Here is a 17,985-nt window from a genome sequence, read left to right on the forward strand (position 1 = left end):
TTCAATGAGCACCTCTACAGACTGAGTCATAGATTTGGACAAATGTGAATTATGTGAATTCTAAAAAACGGCAACATTCTACAATGTCCAGAAAAAAACAAGATCTTTGCATTAAACCACTTCAGTAAGATATCAAAGTTTTGGAACTTAAAGAGTTTTGTTAATATAAAGATTTACATGGACCTACCCAGTAAGCATAGTATAAAGAAGCACACCCAAACTCCAGATATCGCATGCAGCATCATAACCTTGGCGTTTTAATACCTGAGGCAAGGATAAAAACAAATTAGAAAAAGACAGCTTTTTAAAAGTCACGTACAAGATCTTTTTAAAACTCAAGTTGAAGTCAAATTATAAGGTTCTAACCACATCAGAAAATGATATAAAATGCATGGAATTTATTGTTCTACACAATTAAATGACACATTACCTCTGGAGCAACAAAGTTAGCAGTATAGCACGGAGTCATCAGCAAACCATTTTCTGCCCTGAGCTGCTTAGCAAAGCCAAAATCACAAATACGAATAGACTCTGGATTCCCAGATTCATCCACATACAGTATATTGCTGGGCTTCAAATCCCGGTGGACAACCTAAGACGAAAAAACATGAATATAAAAATCCACACTGCTCTATTTAATTCTGTCCTGGAATGGATCACCTCTTTCTTGGCTCCCTGACAATCACTGTTAAACACTAACACTTTTTTTTTTTTTTACATTGAATATAGTTTTTTAAAGGTAAAGAATACAAAATAACATTTCAGTTTTTCTTCCTCCAATGGAAGGTGTGTTCTGGCTGTGCCTAAACTAAACTGAATTGTGCTGTCAATTGATTTTTTTTTTTTTTTTTTAAATGCATTTAAAAGAAAATTTAGCATAACATGCAGGGAAAACGTTAACAAGTTACAAGTGATTTTCAAGGTCGTATACAATGGAGTAATTTTCAGAGAAGTGACCCTTTTAAACACAAAATGATTAACTTGAACATATACAGATACAAAGGTGGAGATTTATCAAAGTTTGTGATCTGAAAAGTAGCAAAAAAAAGTCTAAGTGGTGCAATCCAATGATCTCCTACCATAAAGCATTTAGCACTTGTAATGAGTACAAAAGAATTAATTGCTTGGCATTTAGAATGCTCACTTAAAATTACATTTGTTATAATGAAAGTCTGACTTAACATGTTCTAGAATAATTTACCATCACTAGAAGTCAGTCTTTGGTCTTTCATGTAATGTATTTATGTGCTATTATATTACTTCATCTTATTTAAATTATTATAGTGCATGCAGCTTGACCCCTTCCTCCCCCATCTTACCCCCTAAAACTCCATATTAAACTAATTAGAATGATTGGAAGCATGGTTTTTAAGCCACAACTCCATGCCCTCTGGGTATTAGTGCTGGGAACCCTACTTCCAGACTTATACAATAATATACATACCGTGGCATTACGTGAGCAGTGCCACCACGTCAGCCATAGAGAATAAATGAAAACAATGATTCTCTATGAAGGAATCACAGTCCCATTGAGGAGAACACCACACATGCGCCTATGTTTCTTAATGCTCTATGAGGAGGAGGGGGTACGGGATGACACATAATTAATAGAGCTTAATCAGAGCTGTAGCGTTAGAAATGGAGAAATGTATTCCTAATGCTACGTTTCTTTCAAACCTGTCTGTTTTCATTTATTCTCTCACATAGCTTCACCACCTCTCTAGTTGTAAACGCTCACGGACAGCTTTCTTACCGTTTGATGGTTGTCCAAATGTTCCACTCCAATAGTTGTCCTTACCTCACCTGTGGTTACTCCCTGTAAGAGTTACCCCTCTTTGTGTAGTTTGCTTTACCCTCCCTCCCAGAGCGAGTCCCTCATCTCTCTGCATAATAAATATAGCAATAGCACAGCCTGATATCAAATCAAGTTGTTGGTGTTTCTCACCCATTGTGAATGGAGGTATTCAACGGTTCTCGTTATCGTGTGCAGTACAGCGCTTGCCTCTCGCTCTGAAAAGAACTTCTGTCTGAGTATTTTGTCTAAAAGTTCCCCTCCTTTCATTAATTCTGTCACTAAATATACATATTTTCCATCATCATATACCTGTAATGCAAAAACAAAATAAAATTTTAATAGCAATGTTGTAACAGATAGTTTTTCAGATTTATGAAATATTATTATTCCCTCACCTTCCAAATGGGCTGAGTCAATGGCTCTATAGTTTTAAATCGGTTATAACAAATCTGCCATCCACAAATTAAGTGGTAGGAATAGTTATAATGTATACAGTCATAGGCGTGCGCAGCCTATTGCATTAGGGTGTGCACCCTAAAGCACAAACACACGCCGCATGTATGCATGTATATATGTATATATGTATATATGTATATATGTATATATGTATATATGTATATATATATATATATATATATACATATACACATACACACACATACATATACTGCTGTTTGTGTGTGCTGCTGGTGCGCTGTGTGTGTGTGGGTGTTCGTAGTGTGCTATGTGTGTGAGGGTGCTGTTTGTGTGCTGTGTGTGAGGGTGCTGGTAGTGTGCTGTGTGTGAGGGTGCTGTTTGTGTGATATGTGTGTGTGAGGGTGCTGTTTGTGTCGTGTATTTGTGAGTGTGCTGTTTGTGTGAGGGAGCTGTGTGTGTTTGTGAGGGTGCTGTTAGTGTGCTGTGTGTGTGAGGGTGCTGTTTGTGTGCTGTGTATGTGAGGGTGCCGTGTGTGCGCGCTGTTTGTGTTAGGGTGCTGTATGTGTGTAGGTGCTGTGTGTGTGTGTGTGCTGTATGCTTGGAGGGATTGTGAAGGTGGGGGCAGATTAGTAAATAACCCCCTCCCTTCTTACCTTATGTAGGGAGGGGGGATCCTTGCTGTCCAAGGGAGAGTGAACTCTAGCCTGCGGGCCTAGAGTTCACTCTCGCGAGATCTGAGCATTGCCGCGGCAACGCTCAGATCTCGCGAGAGGAACCTGGCGGAGCTTCTGTCTAGAGCTCCCCGGGTCCTCTCCTGCCTCCCTCCATGCTGCTGGTGAGGTAGATCCTTGATCTCCCTGCCGGCCCATGGAGGCTAAGAGCAGAGCCGGCACTTAGATAGCGCCAGCTCTGCATGAGCCGACAGGGGAGATCCGGAGATCTCCCCTGCCGGCAGGGGTCAAGTCCTGGGGAATAAAGTGTGGGATCTCTCCCAAGATTCCCACCCCCCCAAAAAAATATACACGTGTGTGTGTGTGTGTGTGTGTGTATATATGTATGTATATATATATATATATATATATATATATATATACACGCGTACACACACTCACACACACACTCAGACACACACACATACATTCACAGACACACAACATACATTCACAGACACACACACACTTACAGGCACACACACACACAGGCACACACATACATTCACAGACACACACTCACTTACAGACACATACACTCACAGACACACACATACATTCACAGACACACGCACTTACAGACACAGACACACACACACATACATTCACAGACACACACTCACTTACAGACACATACACTCACAGACACACATACACACACACTTACAGACACATACACTCACAGACACACACACAAACACATACACACACTTACAAACACATACACACACACACACACACACTTACAGACACTCACACATACATACATTCACAGACACACACACTCACACACATTGACAAATTATTATTTTTTTTTACAAAAATTGTCCACCCAGCCTCCCTACCTGGAGAGCTGGCGTGGACTTGTCCCTGGGGTCCAGTGGGTCGGGCGGCTCTCTCCATACAACAAGCGGCGAGGGAGCTGTGTGCTCTCTGCTCCCTCTCACCGCGCGGGCTGTCTGCTGTAGCTGGGAGCCGGAATATGACGTCATATTCCGGCTCCCATTATCAGCAAACGGCGCGCGGCGAGAGGGAGCAGAGAGCACACAGCTCCCTCGCCGCTTGTTGTATGGAGAGAGCCGCCCGACCGGAGGGGGGGGGGGGGTGTCCGGGTGTCCATCACCTCTTGCTCCCCTCCATGACGGGGGGAGGAGGAGGAAAGCATTTGGGGGCGGCAGAGTACCTGCAGGACTCACAGGCGTGCCGCGGGGATTAGGGTGTGCCCAGGCACACCCCGTGCGCACGCCTATGTATACGCCTATGCACGCCTATGTATACAGTATGCTGGGGAAATCACCATCAAATGTACAGATTAACATATGTACGTATTCAATAAACTCTCCCCTACACTCCAAGCATGATGTTACTTTTAAGTTTTCTAATCCCCTCATGTATTAACTTTTGATGAAGTGAATACAGTTTTGCGAGATTTAATTTACAAAGACCGTGGCATTTAATTACATATAAGAATTAAATCATAGCGGTGCTGCAACTTACTTTTTAATTTGGGTTAAGGAGCAAGGCAAGTGTGAGAAACGAGGTTATCATCAATCTAGATTGGCAAGAGAGAGTCTAAAACATTCCTTGTTGTAGACATTGGTAAAATGTTGGTTAGGTTCAGCATTAAACGCCCATCTAAACCAGCTCTCTACATTGAAATAATTATTTAGCAATCCTTGTGCATCAGTAAGAAGTGGGAATATGCTGAATGTGGCACAGAATGCATGTGTAGTGAAGGGGAGGAAAAAATAAATAAATAGATCCTGGCATTTTAATTTGCGTAAACGTATAAACTGCAATGTACAGAATTAAATATACCAAGCACTATTAAAATGAAAGCCTGCTGTGCAACTTCCATTTTATTTGAGGTTTGTGGTTTTTACCTTTGTTTTATTGTTTAGTTTCTAAAATGTTTATTGATATCAGCAGTATATAACATAATACAGTACATTAGAGCAAACACAATACATCCATAAAAAAATCATTAGTACAAAGAGGAGAAAAAAAACACCCAACTAAACAAACAAACATGTACAACACAGAAAATGAAGGCACATAATAAAAAGAAAGGTAAAATAAAAAGATAAATACGATAATTATATTACGTTGTCAATCCACAGAAAAGTGTCATTTAAGACCAAGACTCGGTCTAGCGCTACCTATTCTTTAAACTCCAACCATGGTCTCCACACATTACAAGTGGATGAAGTTTCACAAATAACGGATTCATTTATCCATCTAAACATTATCTTCAATTTTTGTTTTGCAACTTACATCTTTTAACGTGATAATATTGGGATGCTGTCCATAACGCAACAAAATTTCTATTTCCTCCGTTGGATCTCGCTTATTCTTGTCAATTATCTGAAATGAAAAAAGTACTACAATTCAGTGTAAAAAAAAGAAATCAAAAAAAGAAAAAGAAAATAGGTTTTATTGTGGTGGCTTCAGCTGGTGCATTTATTTATTTATTTAATTTAAAAGGACAGGGAGAAAATAGAATGTATATAATTGACATTCAAGTAGTCTACATGAGGGCATGTTGGCAAAAAAAAAAAAAAAACATACGACCAAAAAAACCAAAACATGTACTTCTTATCGCACCTCAAGTGCATTGCCCATACCTTTACTGCATATTCCATGTTGGTCCCCTTGTGAATACACCTTTTGCAGATAGAATAGGAGCCCACACCAATATCTTCCTTGAGATCATAACCGTCCGTGAACTGGATGCTATTCCGGTGAAGCTAGAATAAAGGCATATTGCTGACACATCTTTCAAGAAAATGCTAATGTTCAATCAAATGTTTAAAGGGACACTACAATCACCCAAACAACTTTGTGTATAGATCATGCCTCTGTATATAGATCATGCCTCTGATGTTTCACTGCTCAATTCACTGACATTTAGAAGTTAAAGGGGCACTATAGTGTCAGGAATATTACTATTTAGGCCCCCAGCCCTCATGTCAGAAAAGTAAGCGTGAAAACTCCCCTTTTTCCAGCACCACATGGGCATACTTGCATTTGGCCCTTCCCCGACCCGCCTCCTAGGCTGACTTTATGATCTAAGCCAATCACTGGATGGCTGAGAGAGTCAATTCTGATGAGTTCAGTCAAGGAGGTGAGGCAGAGCCAAAAACCACTCTAACCAATCAGCATCTCCTCATAGAGATGCATTGAACCAATGCATTTCTATGGGCAAAGTTCAGTGTCTCCATGCAAAGCATGGCACACTGAACACTGCGCCGCATTGCCCCAAAGAGCACCTCTGGTGGCTTTTTGAGGAGTGGTCCCTAGAGGTGTTCCTAGGCAGTAAAGTAACTTTACATTAAAAAGGCTGCATGAACACGCTACACTCACCAGAACAACTACAATAAGTTGTAGTTGTTCTTGTGACTATATGTGTCATTTTGTTTTCTGTAGTCCTAGTCACACCTTCCCTGGTGGTCATTGACACAGCCTGCATGAAAACAAAATGGTTTCATTTTCAGTAAATTGTAACTTATTTTAAAAGTTTTTATCTCCTGCTCTGTAAGTTGAACTTTAATTGCATACAGGAGTCTCTAGCAAGCCAACATCAGAGCAGGAGACCAATAATTCTAAAATAAAATTTGCAATAAAGGAAGTGTAAACATTAGATGACTCTTTACAGGAAGTGTTTAGGAAGGCTGTGTAAGTCACATGCAGGGAGGTGTGACTACGACTGCATAAAAAAAGTGATTAAACTACTAAAAGGCAGAGAATTGAACAGTGAGACTGCAGGGGCATAATCTATGCAGCAAAATTGCTCTATTAAGCTACAGTTTTTTGGTGACTATAATGGTGACTATATATACAAAACATACAATATATCCTAAAAACTTTCTATACAGTTTACACACATTCAATGTTTAATGTCTTAGCAGTAACAATTATATATATTTTTTTAAAATGCAGAAAAAAACAGATTAAAGGAAAACTATAGTGCCAGGAAAACAAAGTTGGTTTCCTGGAACTATAGCTCCCTGAAATAACACCCTATATGTCAAGCCCTGCCCCCTGTGCTCCAGAAACCTGAGTCTAGCGCTAATATCCCTCGGTGCTGGCTCACGCTCCGCCGTCAGCTGGCAGGGGAGACCTAATGCACATGCACGGCAATGGCCATGCTCGCATTTGTACTCCTCCCCCCCTCCCCCCAATGCTTACAATGCTTTCCTATGGGGTCTTGGGTGGCACTGGATGTCCTCATGCATAGCGAATAATAAGTTGCCTAACAGCCCGAAAGTCCCTCCAGTGGCTCTCTGGTAGACAGCCACTAGGGGTGTAGTTAACCCACAAAGGTAATTATTGCAGTTTCTTAAAAACAGCAATAATTACCTTTGCAGGGTTATGGGACCTGGGACTATGCACCCAGACCACTTCAATGAGCTGAAGTGGTCTGGGTGCCTATAATACCAGCAAAATTACCAGTGGCATTAGTTAAATACATCTCTATCTTAAATTTATATGGAGTATGTAAAACTTCACTGACATTTCAAATCCAGTTTACTGAATAGAAACTTGTGTGTGCATGTCAGACATATTATTCCAAACTGATGCCACTAGCCTGCCCCAGAATATATAAACTTACCGGAACAATTCCATGAACCCCAACGGTTTGTATTGTCTGGTTTTCTTCCTCAGAAGCAATTGCAACAAAGCTAAATCCCCGGAAAAGCTGATGTGCATTGGCACTTGCAGGGATACCGGGTGAATCTGTGTATGAAGAAATGCTATGAGAAAAAATAAATATGACAAAAGAACAACCCCCAGACATATAGCAATATAAAAACAGACATTCAAAACCCGGAAATATCTAAACACCATTAACAAATGCTGCACTAGAAGTAAGGAGAGGTTGTGGTTTGTTCAACCATAATCTTCCTCTTTTCAGTACACATTTTGTACAATTTTCCTGAGCAGTACGTGGACATTTTGTGCTATTTATTAAGGTATCACTATAGGGTCAGGAACACAAACCTGTATTCCTGACCCTATAGTGTTTAACCCACCATTTAAGTGGCTTGCACCCTTTAGCCCCCCTATAAAAGTTTAAAACTCACCTTATTTCCAGTGCCGTGTGGGTCTGCAGGCGCTTGCTCCGCCCCCTTTATGATATCATCAAAAGGGCTGATTTTTAGCCAATGCAATGCTTTCCCACAGGAAAAAATTGGCATGGGCGGGGCCAAATGCCGTTTTGGCCAATCAGGACCTCCTCATAGAGATGCACTGAATCAAATGCATCTCTATGAGAAGAATTCAGCGTCTCCATGCAAAATGCTTACTGTGCAGCCCTGAGCCATCTAAGGAGTGGCCACTTGGAGGTGTCCCTAGGAGCAATGTAAACACTGCCTTTTCTCTAAATGACCTCCATTTGTCTAAATATACATAGGGATTAAGGAGAAAGCGCAAGTAACATTTTCTTTTCTTTGGTTTTTACTATATATTGGGGCTGATGTGTATTGTAGTTCTTGCTGCTGGCCCAGCAGTAATGGGACTAAGCGCAGGACTTCTTTTTGTGTATATATATATATATATATATATATATATATATATATATATATATATATATATATATATATATATATATATATATATATATATATATATATATATATATATATATACACATACATACATACATACATACATACACACATATATACACACACACACTTAGATCATATATACAATATATATATATGATCTAAGTATATCATTTTTTTTTTACACTTATTTTAATTTATTTTAATTTTATTTCCAGCCAGCAGGGGGGACTGTCATTACAGTTAGTCCCCCTGCTGGCATTGCAGCAGACAGCTAACCCGGCCATGTGATTGTGAGGTCCTCGCAAGGACCTCACTCTCACATGGCCTGGGGGGGCTGAAGAGGGCGGACGTGCCGCGGGGGGCTCCCTGGGAGTCCCCGCAACCGCGATCGCCGGCGACCGGGTTAGTAAAAAAAACAAAAAAAAAACGAGGGCGTACAATTACGCCCGGCGGCGCTTAGAGCCGCTTTAAAAAGGACGTAATTGTACGCCCTCCGGTCTTAAGGGGTTAAAAATATAAGAGAAGTAGCAGGTGATGTTAATGAGAGCAAGAGGTCATCAGCATATAAGGATATTTTTATATCCTGATCTTTAGTGCAGAAACCTTTTATCTAATTTTCTCTAATCCCAATAGCCAATGCTTCAACTGTGAGAATATAAAGTAACGGAAACAGGGGGCAACCCTGCCTTGTTCCATTTCGCAAGTCGATCCATCCTGCAAATATGTTCGCTCCTATAGTTCTGGCAGAGGGATTCGAATAAAATGCCATTATAGCACCATGAATCCATCCCTCAAAACCGAAAGATCTTAACACATTATCGAGAAAGCCCCAGCTGACCCTGTTAACAGCCTTCTCAGCATCTAAGGACAGGGCCAGAAGGGGCTGTCCACTTCTACTAGCTTGATCAATTATATCTAGAATTCATCTAGTGCAATTGCTGGCTGACCTACCTGGAATTAATCCTTTTTGATCCAGGTTTATGATTTTCTCAATTATCAGTTTCATTTGTGTTTCTATTATAGAAGCGTAAATTATTATATCGGTATTTATAAGTGAAATAGGTCGATAGCTACACATATCTATTGGATTTTTATTTAATTTTAATATCGGTAATAAGTTCACCTGTAGTAGCTCTTTAGGTGTATTTGAATTATTAGCTATTTCATTGTATAGGTTGGTCAAGGGGTAGATAAGTTCTTGTTTGAAAATTTTATAAAAAAAAGTTTATTATATCTGTGGCGAAACCGACCTCGCCACGTGTCCTTGGAGGGGGCTGATTGCCCGCCTCTTGCCTTTGGACTATGGACCAGACTTTATGGGAATGTGATACCCCAGATAGCCATACCATGGAGCCTATTCATATAATGAAAGACTATGGGAAAGACTTTAGCTCCATGGCAATTGTACTGTGTGAGTAGGATCTGCACGCTATTCGGTAGTTTTGTGCGTGCAGATCCCAGCTATCTGGGGATAGGTGAAATGTCTGTGTGTTATGTGTAAATGTGACTTTATGTATTTTAAAGTGTTTTATGTCGTTTTGCAACCATGTGGTTAATGGAGTCTGCCTCTAGTCCTGGATAATTGGATTCCTTCCCCAATTATCTCCAGGCCAGAGGGGAGGGATTGTGAGGCATTGTGGGAGGTAACCGGTCTGAGCTGGAAAGTCATGCTGACAGGGGTTTTAAAAGATACTATTACTAACTTTTGAACCCCTGGTCTGATTCATGCCATTTTTAATATGTTGTTCCCCTGAATGGATTGATTGCGGATATGTATTTTTATGTGAATGTGATGTATGGTTTTGAAGTTATAAATATTGGGTAAAAAGTATATTTTACACTGTATGCATAATGGGAGAATTTAAAAGGTTTCTCGGATCCAGTGTTCGTGTGTCTCCAGTCGGGAGAATGGTGTTTGCAGTAGCTGCCTGTGCATCTGTAAAGGGGATTATCGCCTAAACGGATTTTAACCCCTCATATGCTGAAACGGTCCGTTACAATATCCATCGGGGCCTGGTGTTTTATATACATCTAGCTTTTCTATTTCCCTTTCCAATTAATTGATGGTAATCAGAGTGTTTAGTGATTGTAAATCAGAATTTGTTTTCTAGGGAATATAAAAATGTCTTAAATCATTTCTTATTCTATCTTCGTCTGTAAATAAATCAAGATTATAACGTTTATTATAAAAGTCATAACATTTTTGGCCAATTTTCTCAGGAGTTGAAAAGATGTCCTTCCCAACTATAATTTTATCTATTCTATTTTCCTATTTAGTTTTTTGTAATTTTTTTTGTCAAATGTTTACTTGCTCTAGTCCCCGTGTAGTAATTGTTTATTCTTAGTTTAAAGTAATATTGATTTTTCTCTTCTGTTTTTAAATACATTTTATTTTGAAGTTCGCTCAACTTTATTTTATTTTGATTTGATTTGTAGGATTCTGTTTATTTGAGCTTGATAAATTGTATATACAAATCCGCCAGGTCATTAGTTTTATCGATTTTAAATTAGATAACCTCTCATGACCGCCTTATAAGTACACCATATTGTGGATTCCTTTAGATCCGGTGTATTTTCCTCATAAACAAATGTTGTTACTCTGTTTCTTGTCTTACTATTATACCATTCAGTTTTAACAATAAATTGTTCACTTTTACAGTTAAATCTTTATCTCCCCTCTTCTGACTGCAGCCAGTTTGAACAGAGTTGAGAAATATGCAGGAAACTAAGAAAAATCACCAGCTTTTCCGTCTTGAGCCACTTTAAATACTTCTAGCTTTTATTAATCCTTGGCTCTTACTACCTCGTGGAGCGTTATTATTAAGCAGCATTGATTTCAGCTGCATGGATTTTTTTTTTTTTTTTTTTAGCCTAACGTGGCACAGACCTTGATTGTTTTGTCTCAATGTAATGTCTCACTCTAGTTGAAATTTATTCCGTTATTGGTCAGCTTGATTACCGCTCTGTTAGTCTTGTAGGTTATTTCTACAAGCGTCTGTAAGCATCCATCGGATCGCTATTACTTAAACTCCGAAAGCATAAACCGCTCCATTCCACTTTGTCACAACCCTCCTTGCGCGATCACGTACGACTGTGATAATACTTTAATAAAAGACTGGGACTTTTTTTTTTTTTTTTTATCATCAACATTTAACATTGGGACTATCAACCTGTTGTATACTAAGAAACACATATTGTTGTTATCCAGCTTTTATATTTCTTAAAGGTGTATTACATACACCATAACTACTCCTTGTAATCTTTTAGATCCAATCTAAAAATGTTCTTTTACTTATTATGCAATCACCACAAAACCATAAAAATAAATTAAAACCTTTACGCATAAAAAGTTTGAGGCTTAACCAAAAGTCTCATGATAACAGCATAACAGTAGGAAGTGTGGGTTGCTATCATGAGACTTTTGGTTAATCCTCACAAATGTATTTATTTTTATAGTTTTATGGATTGTATAATAAATAACAGAGTTAAAGGACCACTCTAGTGCCAGGAAAACATACTCGTTTTCCTGGCACTAGAGTACCCTGAGGGTGCCCCCACCCTCAGGGACCCCCTCCCGCCGGGTTCTGGAGAGAGGAAGGGGTTAAACTTACCTCTTTTTCCAGCGCCGGGCAGGGAGCTTTCCTCCTCCTCTCCATCTTGATCAGGTAAGTAAAGTATTTTTAACCCTTTATTCACACAGGCAGGGGGAGGGGAAGGCAGAGAGAGCTATAGTGCCAATGATTACAACTTTGCATTCTTGGCACTTATAGTATCCCTTTATGGTGTTAACACATGTCTTATTTTTACCCTTTGGTGTTTTTGCAGTAAATTCAGGATCAAAATAAAAAGTATCTTCTGGTCCCCCGGTTGCTGGTTTAAAAGGTGGTTGAATTTCTCTCCTATATAATTTCTGAAATAGAAAAAGAAATTAGTTGTACATAGCCTGTTAAGGATGATATTGCGTATACAAAAATATATACATATGTAATACACGTGTATGTGTGTGCAATTACTTTCCACCTAACATCCTATCACACTGGAAATGCTTTACAGGAGGGGCAGCAATAAGTGATGCACACTGTATAGGTTGTCGTTCAGCTCTGCTATCAATTAAAGTAGACTGGTGACACCCTTAATAAGCAGGCTCACGGAACCAATGACAGGCTCCCTGGGTTGAAGCACTCCATGCATGGTACAAGTGCCCACTGCAGAGCACCTAATGATGTGCTAATGTTTTACTGCAAGGGACAGTTCCCATGTGTCACCAATCGTGACCGTTGGAAGGTCTTTACATAGGATGTTAAGTACACATCCTATGTACTCTTCAAACTTCACATGTCCTAAGCACCCCCTTGCCTAACCCTAAACTTAACCCCTCAAGCTTTTAATCCCAATACCTTTATAACCCAACTCTGAAATTGTCCTGTCTCTGACCCCTTTGCTCTAATCACTTCTAACATTATTTTTTTTTTTCTTGTTGACATTTTTCTGTGCTCTGCTTAAACACACTTGTTATGCCACAACAGCATGACCAGGCCTCTCAAAACAGACAAAGTCAAGGCATATGATATAATAGCACATTTTTGTATTAGTAAAGTAAGAATCAAGACATGTCTACAGCTGTATTACGAGGTGTGAGTAACAGTGGGGATGCAAAGAGAGACATGCATGTTAGTTGCAATGCGTGCAACTATGAGGTTATGAATAACTTGTATTTCCATGCACAGTGGTAAGTTAAGTCGATCTAACACTGAATTTCACACACATAATAGTGAAATGGCCACTTTGACTGGGCATCACAACAAAGTGTCATATCTAGCCTTGTAGTAGTTCACAAAATAAAAAGTATAAGACAACAACATGTTGAAATCAAATTAACCCCCCCCCCCCAAAAAAAAACAGTGGGACAAAAAAAAAAAAAGCATAAAGGTAGGCCTTTATCTAGAAGTCCCCTTTTATCAGATTCCCATCCTGGGAAAGTAACTGCAGCATGCTGGTGAGGCAGTGTCCCCTCTCCTTGTCGCCACACTTGCTAGGTATTGCTGGTTATCCTGCTTTAGCACTAGTCTCGAACCACAGGGCTGCAGCACCATGTTATCTTGGAAATCAGGCTCCCATACAGCCCTGTGGCCATGTCCACAGATCCCCCTTTCCGAGATAGTAGGAATATAGGCCCGTAGATTCACTGATTTCCAGATCAACCCCTGGGAATGTAAACGGCGAGCTGGAGGTATCTCCAGGAGGGCCCCTGGCCCAGAAGAGGAACGGGCAGCTGAGACATCACTCCGAGTCGGTTGCGTAGCAGGAGGTTTGAGTATGAATCTGTGGTATACACAGTGCCAGAACTTTTGGCATATAGCATCAAATTTCGCAAGGAAAAGCTCTCTCCAACTCTGGTCCAGTGGGCCTGCATGGCGGCCATTTTGTCACGCCACTGGATTGTAGGCTAGAGAACCACTGTACTGTTCGAACGGGGACCGTGATAACCACACACACCAGCCCTAGTAGGCCTCCGGTAAAGTACCGGTAGCTGTATCGCAGGGTGGTCCAGTCCGGGTGTTAAAGTTGGTGCTGGGCTTGCTCAGCAATCTGCTTGTAGCTTGGGATGCCCTATAATAGAATTTTTTTTGCATGAAATTGCTTGTTTTTAGCCGATGTCTCAGGAGCTAGGGAAAAAACACACCTGGCCATCTTGGACTCTAGGCCCCGCCTCCCTAACATTTTTAACTTTACATGTATCACACAGCTGCACACACTCACTATGCTTACAGATTCAAAGAAATGCTAAATAAAAATATTTATAGATGTTTTTTATGTCTACAAGGTTCAGTTAATAAATTCATTAATCTAATTGAATCTTTTTTTTTGGGTGGGAGGCAGGTGCTCCTTAAAATACTTTGCCTACAGGCTTCTGACATGTAGATCTGGCCCTGGATGCAAGGAGGTCCCTGTCCTTGAACATAGTTGATTTGAAGTGATGCAATTTATGAACATCACTCTAGCTTTAAGCCTGCAATTTGGCATGGCAAGATCATAGGAAGAATATATATTTCCACCTCTAACCATACAAATATTTGCGTTGTGTGGACGCACACTGTGCAAGAACCCACGTCTCTTGTTTAGAAAGGACTAAAGCTGCAGTTATGCACATGGACTGCTCTGGGGAATACCATGTACAGTTCCTTAGAACAAATGGTGAAAGGGGCTGGCAATAGGTATTCAGTAGTTCAAATCAAAGGCTCGGATGGGTGGAACTTATGCAGTTGGTTGAACTGTATATTCCAAAAGCCTCTGCAGAACAGACATTTTGGGACAAAGTCACTGTACAAGACACTGTACAAACAGCAGTGTAGGATTTTGATCTTCTTGCCTCTGATATTGCTACTTACATTCCAATCTATCGTAGAAAAAAATGGATGTCTTTTAATTTCTTCAACGCCATCTGGACCAGCTCCTGAAATGCAATTATATATCACAGTTTAATCTTAAAAAAAGAGAGACACTCATCACACTAGTTAAAAATATACTGATTTTCAAAAGTTAATGGGTTCCCTTTTAATATTCAGCTATACAGAAACCATATGCTCAGAATGAAAAAAAAAAAAGAGTTAAAATTTGTGGATTAGCTCACCTAAACGGTTAGTGGGGTTTCTCTTGAACAGCATGCGCAGGAGACTCTGGGCCTCTGGCGTTAGAAACTGTGGCATTCCAAGCTTGGCTCTAAATAGTAGCATACAAGTATACCATCAGGAAAACAGTGTAATAAACAGAATTCTGAGTAGACAAAAAGTACCGTATATACTAGAGTATAAGTCGAGTTTTTCAGCACATTTTTTGTGCTGAAAAACCCCAACTCGACTTATACTCGAGTCAGTGTCTGTATTATGGCAATTTACAGTGCCATAATACAGACTGGGGGCTGTGGGGGCTGGCAGAGCTCTTACTTACCTCTCCTGCAGCTCCCTCCTACACAGTGCCCATCCACTGGACCACCAGGGAGTGAGAGCCCCCCTCCCTGCCATGTAACAAGCAGGGAGGGGAGATGAAAAAAATAATAAAAATATAAATAATAAAAAAATAATATAGCAATTTTTTGTAATTAAAATAATAAAAATGCCCACCCCCCACCAAGGCTCTGCAACACATACACACACACTGCACTCATACACACACAGTAAATAAATATTCAATATAATTTTGTAGGATCTAGTTTTATTTAGAAATTTACCAGTAGCTGCTGCATTTCCCACCCTAGTCTAATACTCGAGTCAATACGGTTTCCCAGTTTTTTTGGGGTAAAATTAAGGGCCTCGGCTTATATTCGGGTCGGCTTATACTCAAGTATATACGGTAGTAAATAAAATAATAATAAAAAAAAGGATAAAAGAAACCCCACCTCAACCCAACTCACATTATTATATAAGGAATAAGACAAGACTCTGCACTCTTCGCATTACACATATTATTACACCACCTCTTTAAAAGGTCATACATTAATCGTCATACTGGTTACAGTGCTATGGCCCTTTCCAAAATATGCTATTTTAACTATACATCCCAAAATTAATAGGGATTGTAACCTTATTCCCTGGCTTCTGTTATTCGAGGATGTAAATAAAATCCAGCCTGGAGCAGTGCATGGCTATGAATGTTTCACTTTATATGAAACAAAACAAAAAGAACCTTATATTAAACCACATACTACAATCTTGTAGTTTCCAATATGTAGCAATTACTCACTTCAGAATCATAGTCATGGTCTCCTTCCTGTCCTTTCCTTGAAACGGTAAGGTACCAGTAAGCATTTCAAACTAAAAGTACAAAAAAGTCATAATTAAAAAAATAATAACAAATATCACAAACCACAAATTAATGTATTATCACTGGTGTTAAATGAGTACTATAGGGTCAGGAACACAAACAAATACTTCTGACCCTATAGTGTTAAAACCACAATCTAGCCCCCGCCCCCCCTGGCCTTCCTAAATATAGCAAAATCTTACTTGTATTCAAGTCTGAAGCTCCTGGCTCTGCCCCCATTTGCCTGTCAACTGCCTCGGTCTGCTGACATCAGAAGTGGTAGTCTGAGCCAATCACAATGCTTCCCCATACAATTGGCTGAGACTGTCAAGAAGGCAGATCATGGACAGAGGCAGCACAAGTCAAACACAGCCCTGGCCAATCAGCATATCCTCATAGAGATGAATTGAATCAATGCATTTCTATGAGGAAAGTTCAGTGTCTGCATGCAGAGGGTGGAGACACTGAATGGCAGTGCTGCTTACTCTGCAGCACTGCCGAAGGAAGCACCTCTAGAAGCCATCTAAGGAGTGGCCAGTGGAGTTATCACTAGGCTGTAATGTAAACACTGCATTTTCTCTGATAAGAGTGTTTACAGCAAAAAGCTTGAATGGAATAATTAATCAGAGCATAAATGTTTCAAGTTCCGAAACATGCTCAGTAATAACAGAAAAATAAAATAACCTTCCTTTAAAAAGCCATCACTTCTTTAATGAAGATTAATACTCTGAATACATCAGTTTTAAAAAATATGGTTTTAAAACAAGAGAGAGAAGCGAGTATTGGCCATCAGAGTGCTCTTGGTCATATTGCAAATTTTCCCATGCTTTGTGGTAGCTGCCATAGCATGAAATATTAGCGTCCCCACCCATTAGCCTGATTGGGGCAGCAGGCCCCCATATTATACTTCGTAGGGCCCCACCTGCAAGCATGGGTGGGTCTCAAAGGAGGGTACAATATGCCCTTCCCCATATTATATTTATTAGTGCCCTTACCCACCAGCATGGGTAGGGGCCGGTGAGGGGACAGTATGCACGCCCTTAAAATGTCTAGTATTCCTCACCAGATGGCCACAGGTGGAGGTATGGGGGAATTTTTCAGGCCCCATACCTATGACATACCAGATGGCCAATAGAGGCATATGGAGGAAACATTCCTCCATTGTAGCAAAATGAGGGTCTTATGGACCCCCACTGCATTTTTATTTACCATTTTATTTTAATAAAAAAATAAATTTCCATAGCAAGTGAATGATAATTTGCAATGCCGGTGCTGTAGATTGGTTTGGATGAGTTCACTAAAACAGTGATTTCCTCATCCGTACCAATGATACAGAATTGGTTGGACTGATCAAATTCTGACCGCATTTGGCTTTATTTAAGCAAGAGAGAATAGCTAATGCACTCCGAATTTGGACCAAGAACACACAGGGAGATGGCCGATGACATCACTGCTCTGTGCGGGGAGTGTAGCAAGATTCTAATGGTTGGGATTCTACCTTAGTCCAACCAAAGGTGTATGAATCTGCCAGAGAGATCTAACGTTCTGTGAAAGTAGGAGCCAGATTTTTAGATATTTTTACATACAAGTCATTTAAAACCTAAGTAATTAAAGAAAAAAATAATTATTTTAAATGCTGCAAAGATTCTTATAATAAAAGATTAAATACAATCTGGTTACAGTTCTTAAAAAA

The 17,985-nt window shown here is 39.9% G+C and overlaps 1 protein-coding gene across 2 annotated transcripts in view; it reads right to left on the reverse strand.

Moving 5' to 3' along the window:
• Positions 1-17,985, reverse strand: part of RPS6KA3 (ribosomal protein S6 kinase A3) — a 153,003-nt gene that overhangs the window by 8,159 nt on the left and 126,859 nt on the right. For both annotated transcript variants that reach the window (XM_063450207.1, XM_063450208.1), the window contains 10 exons: positions 16,233-16,303; positions 15,124-15,212; positions 14,882-14,946; positions 12,300-12,402; positions 7,535-7,659; positions 5,547-5,669; positions 5,197-5,286; positions 1,946-2,104; positions 431-592; positions 188-264 (listed from right to left, as the gene is read on the reverse strand). In XM_063450207.1, the coding sequence (XP_063306277.1) occupies positions 188-264; positions 431-592; positions 1,946-2,104; positions 5,197-5,286; positions 5,547-5,669; positions 7,535-7,659; positions 12,300-12,402; positions 14,882-14,946; positions 15,124-15,212; positions 16,233-16,303 (1,064 nt within the window). The remainder of the gene's footprint in view (positions 1-187; positions 265-430; positions 593-1,945; positions 2,105-5,196; positions 5,287-5,546; positions 5,670-7,534; positions 7,660-12,299; positions 12,403-14,881; positions 14,947-15,123; positions 15,213-16,232; positions 16,304-17,985) is intronic.

Source organism: Pelobates fuscus, chromosome 1 (genome assembly GCF_036172605.1).
Source record: "Pelobates fuscus isolate aPelFus1 chromosome 1, aPelFus1.pri, whole genome shotgun sequence".
NCBI lineage: Eukaryota > Metazoa > Chordata > Amphibia > Anura > Pelobatidae > Pelobates > Pelobates fuscus.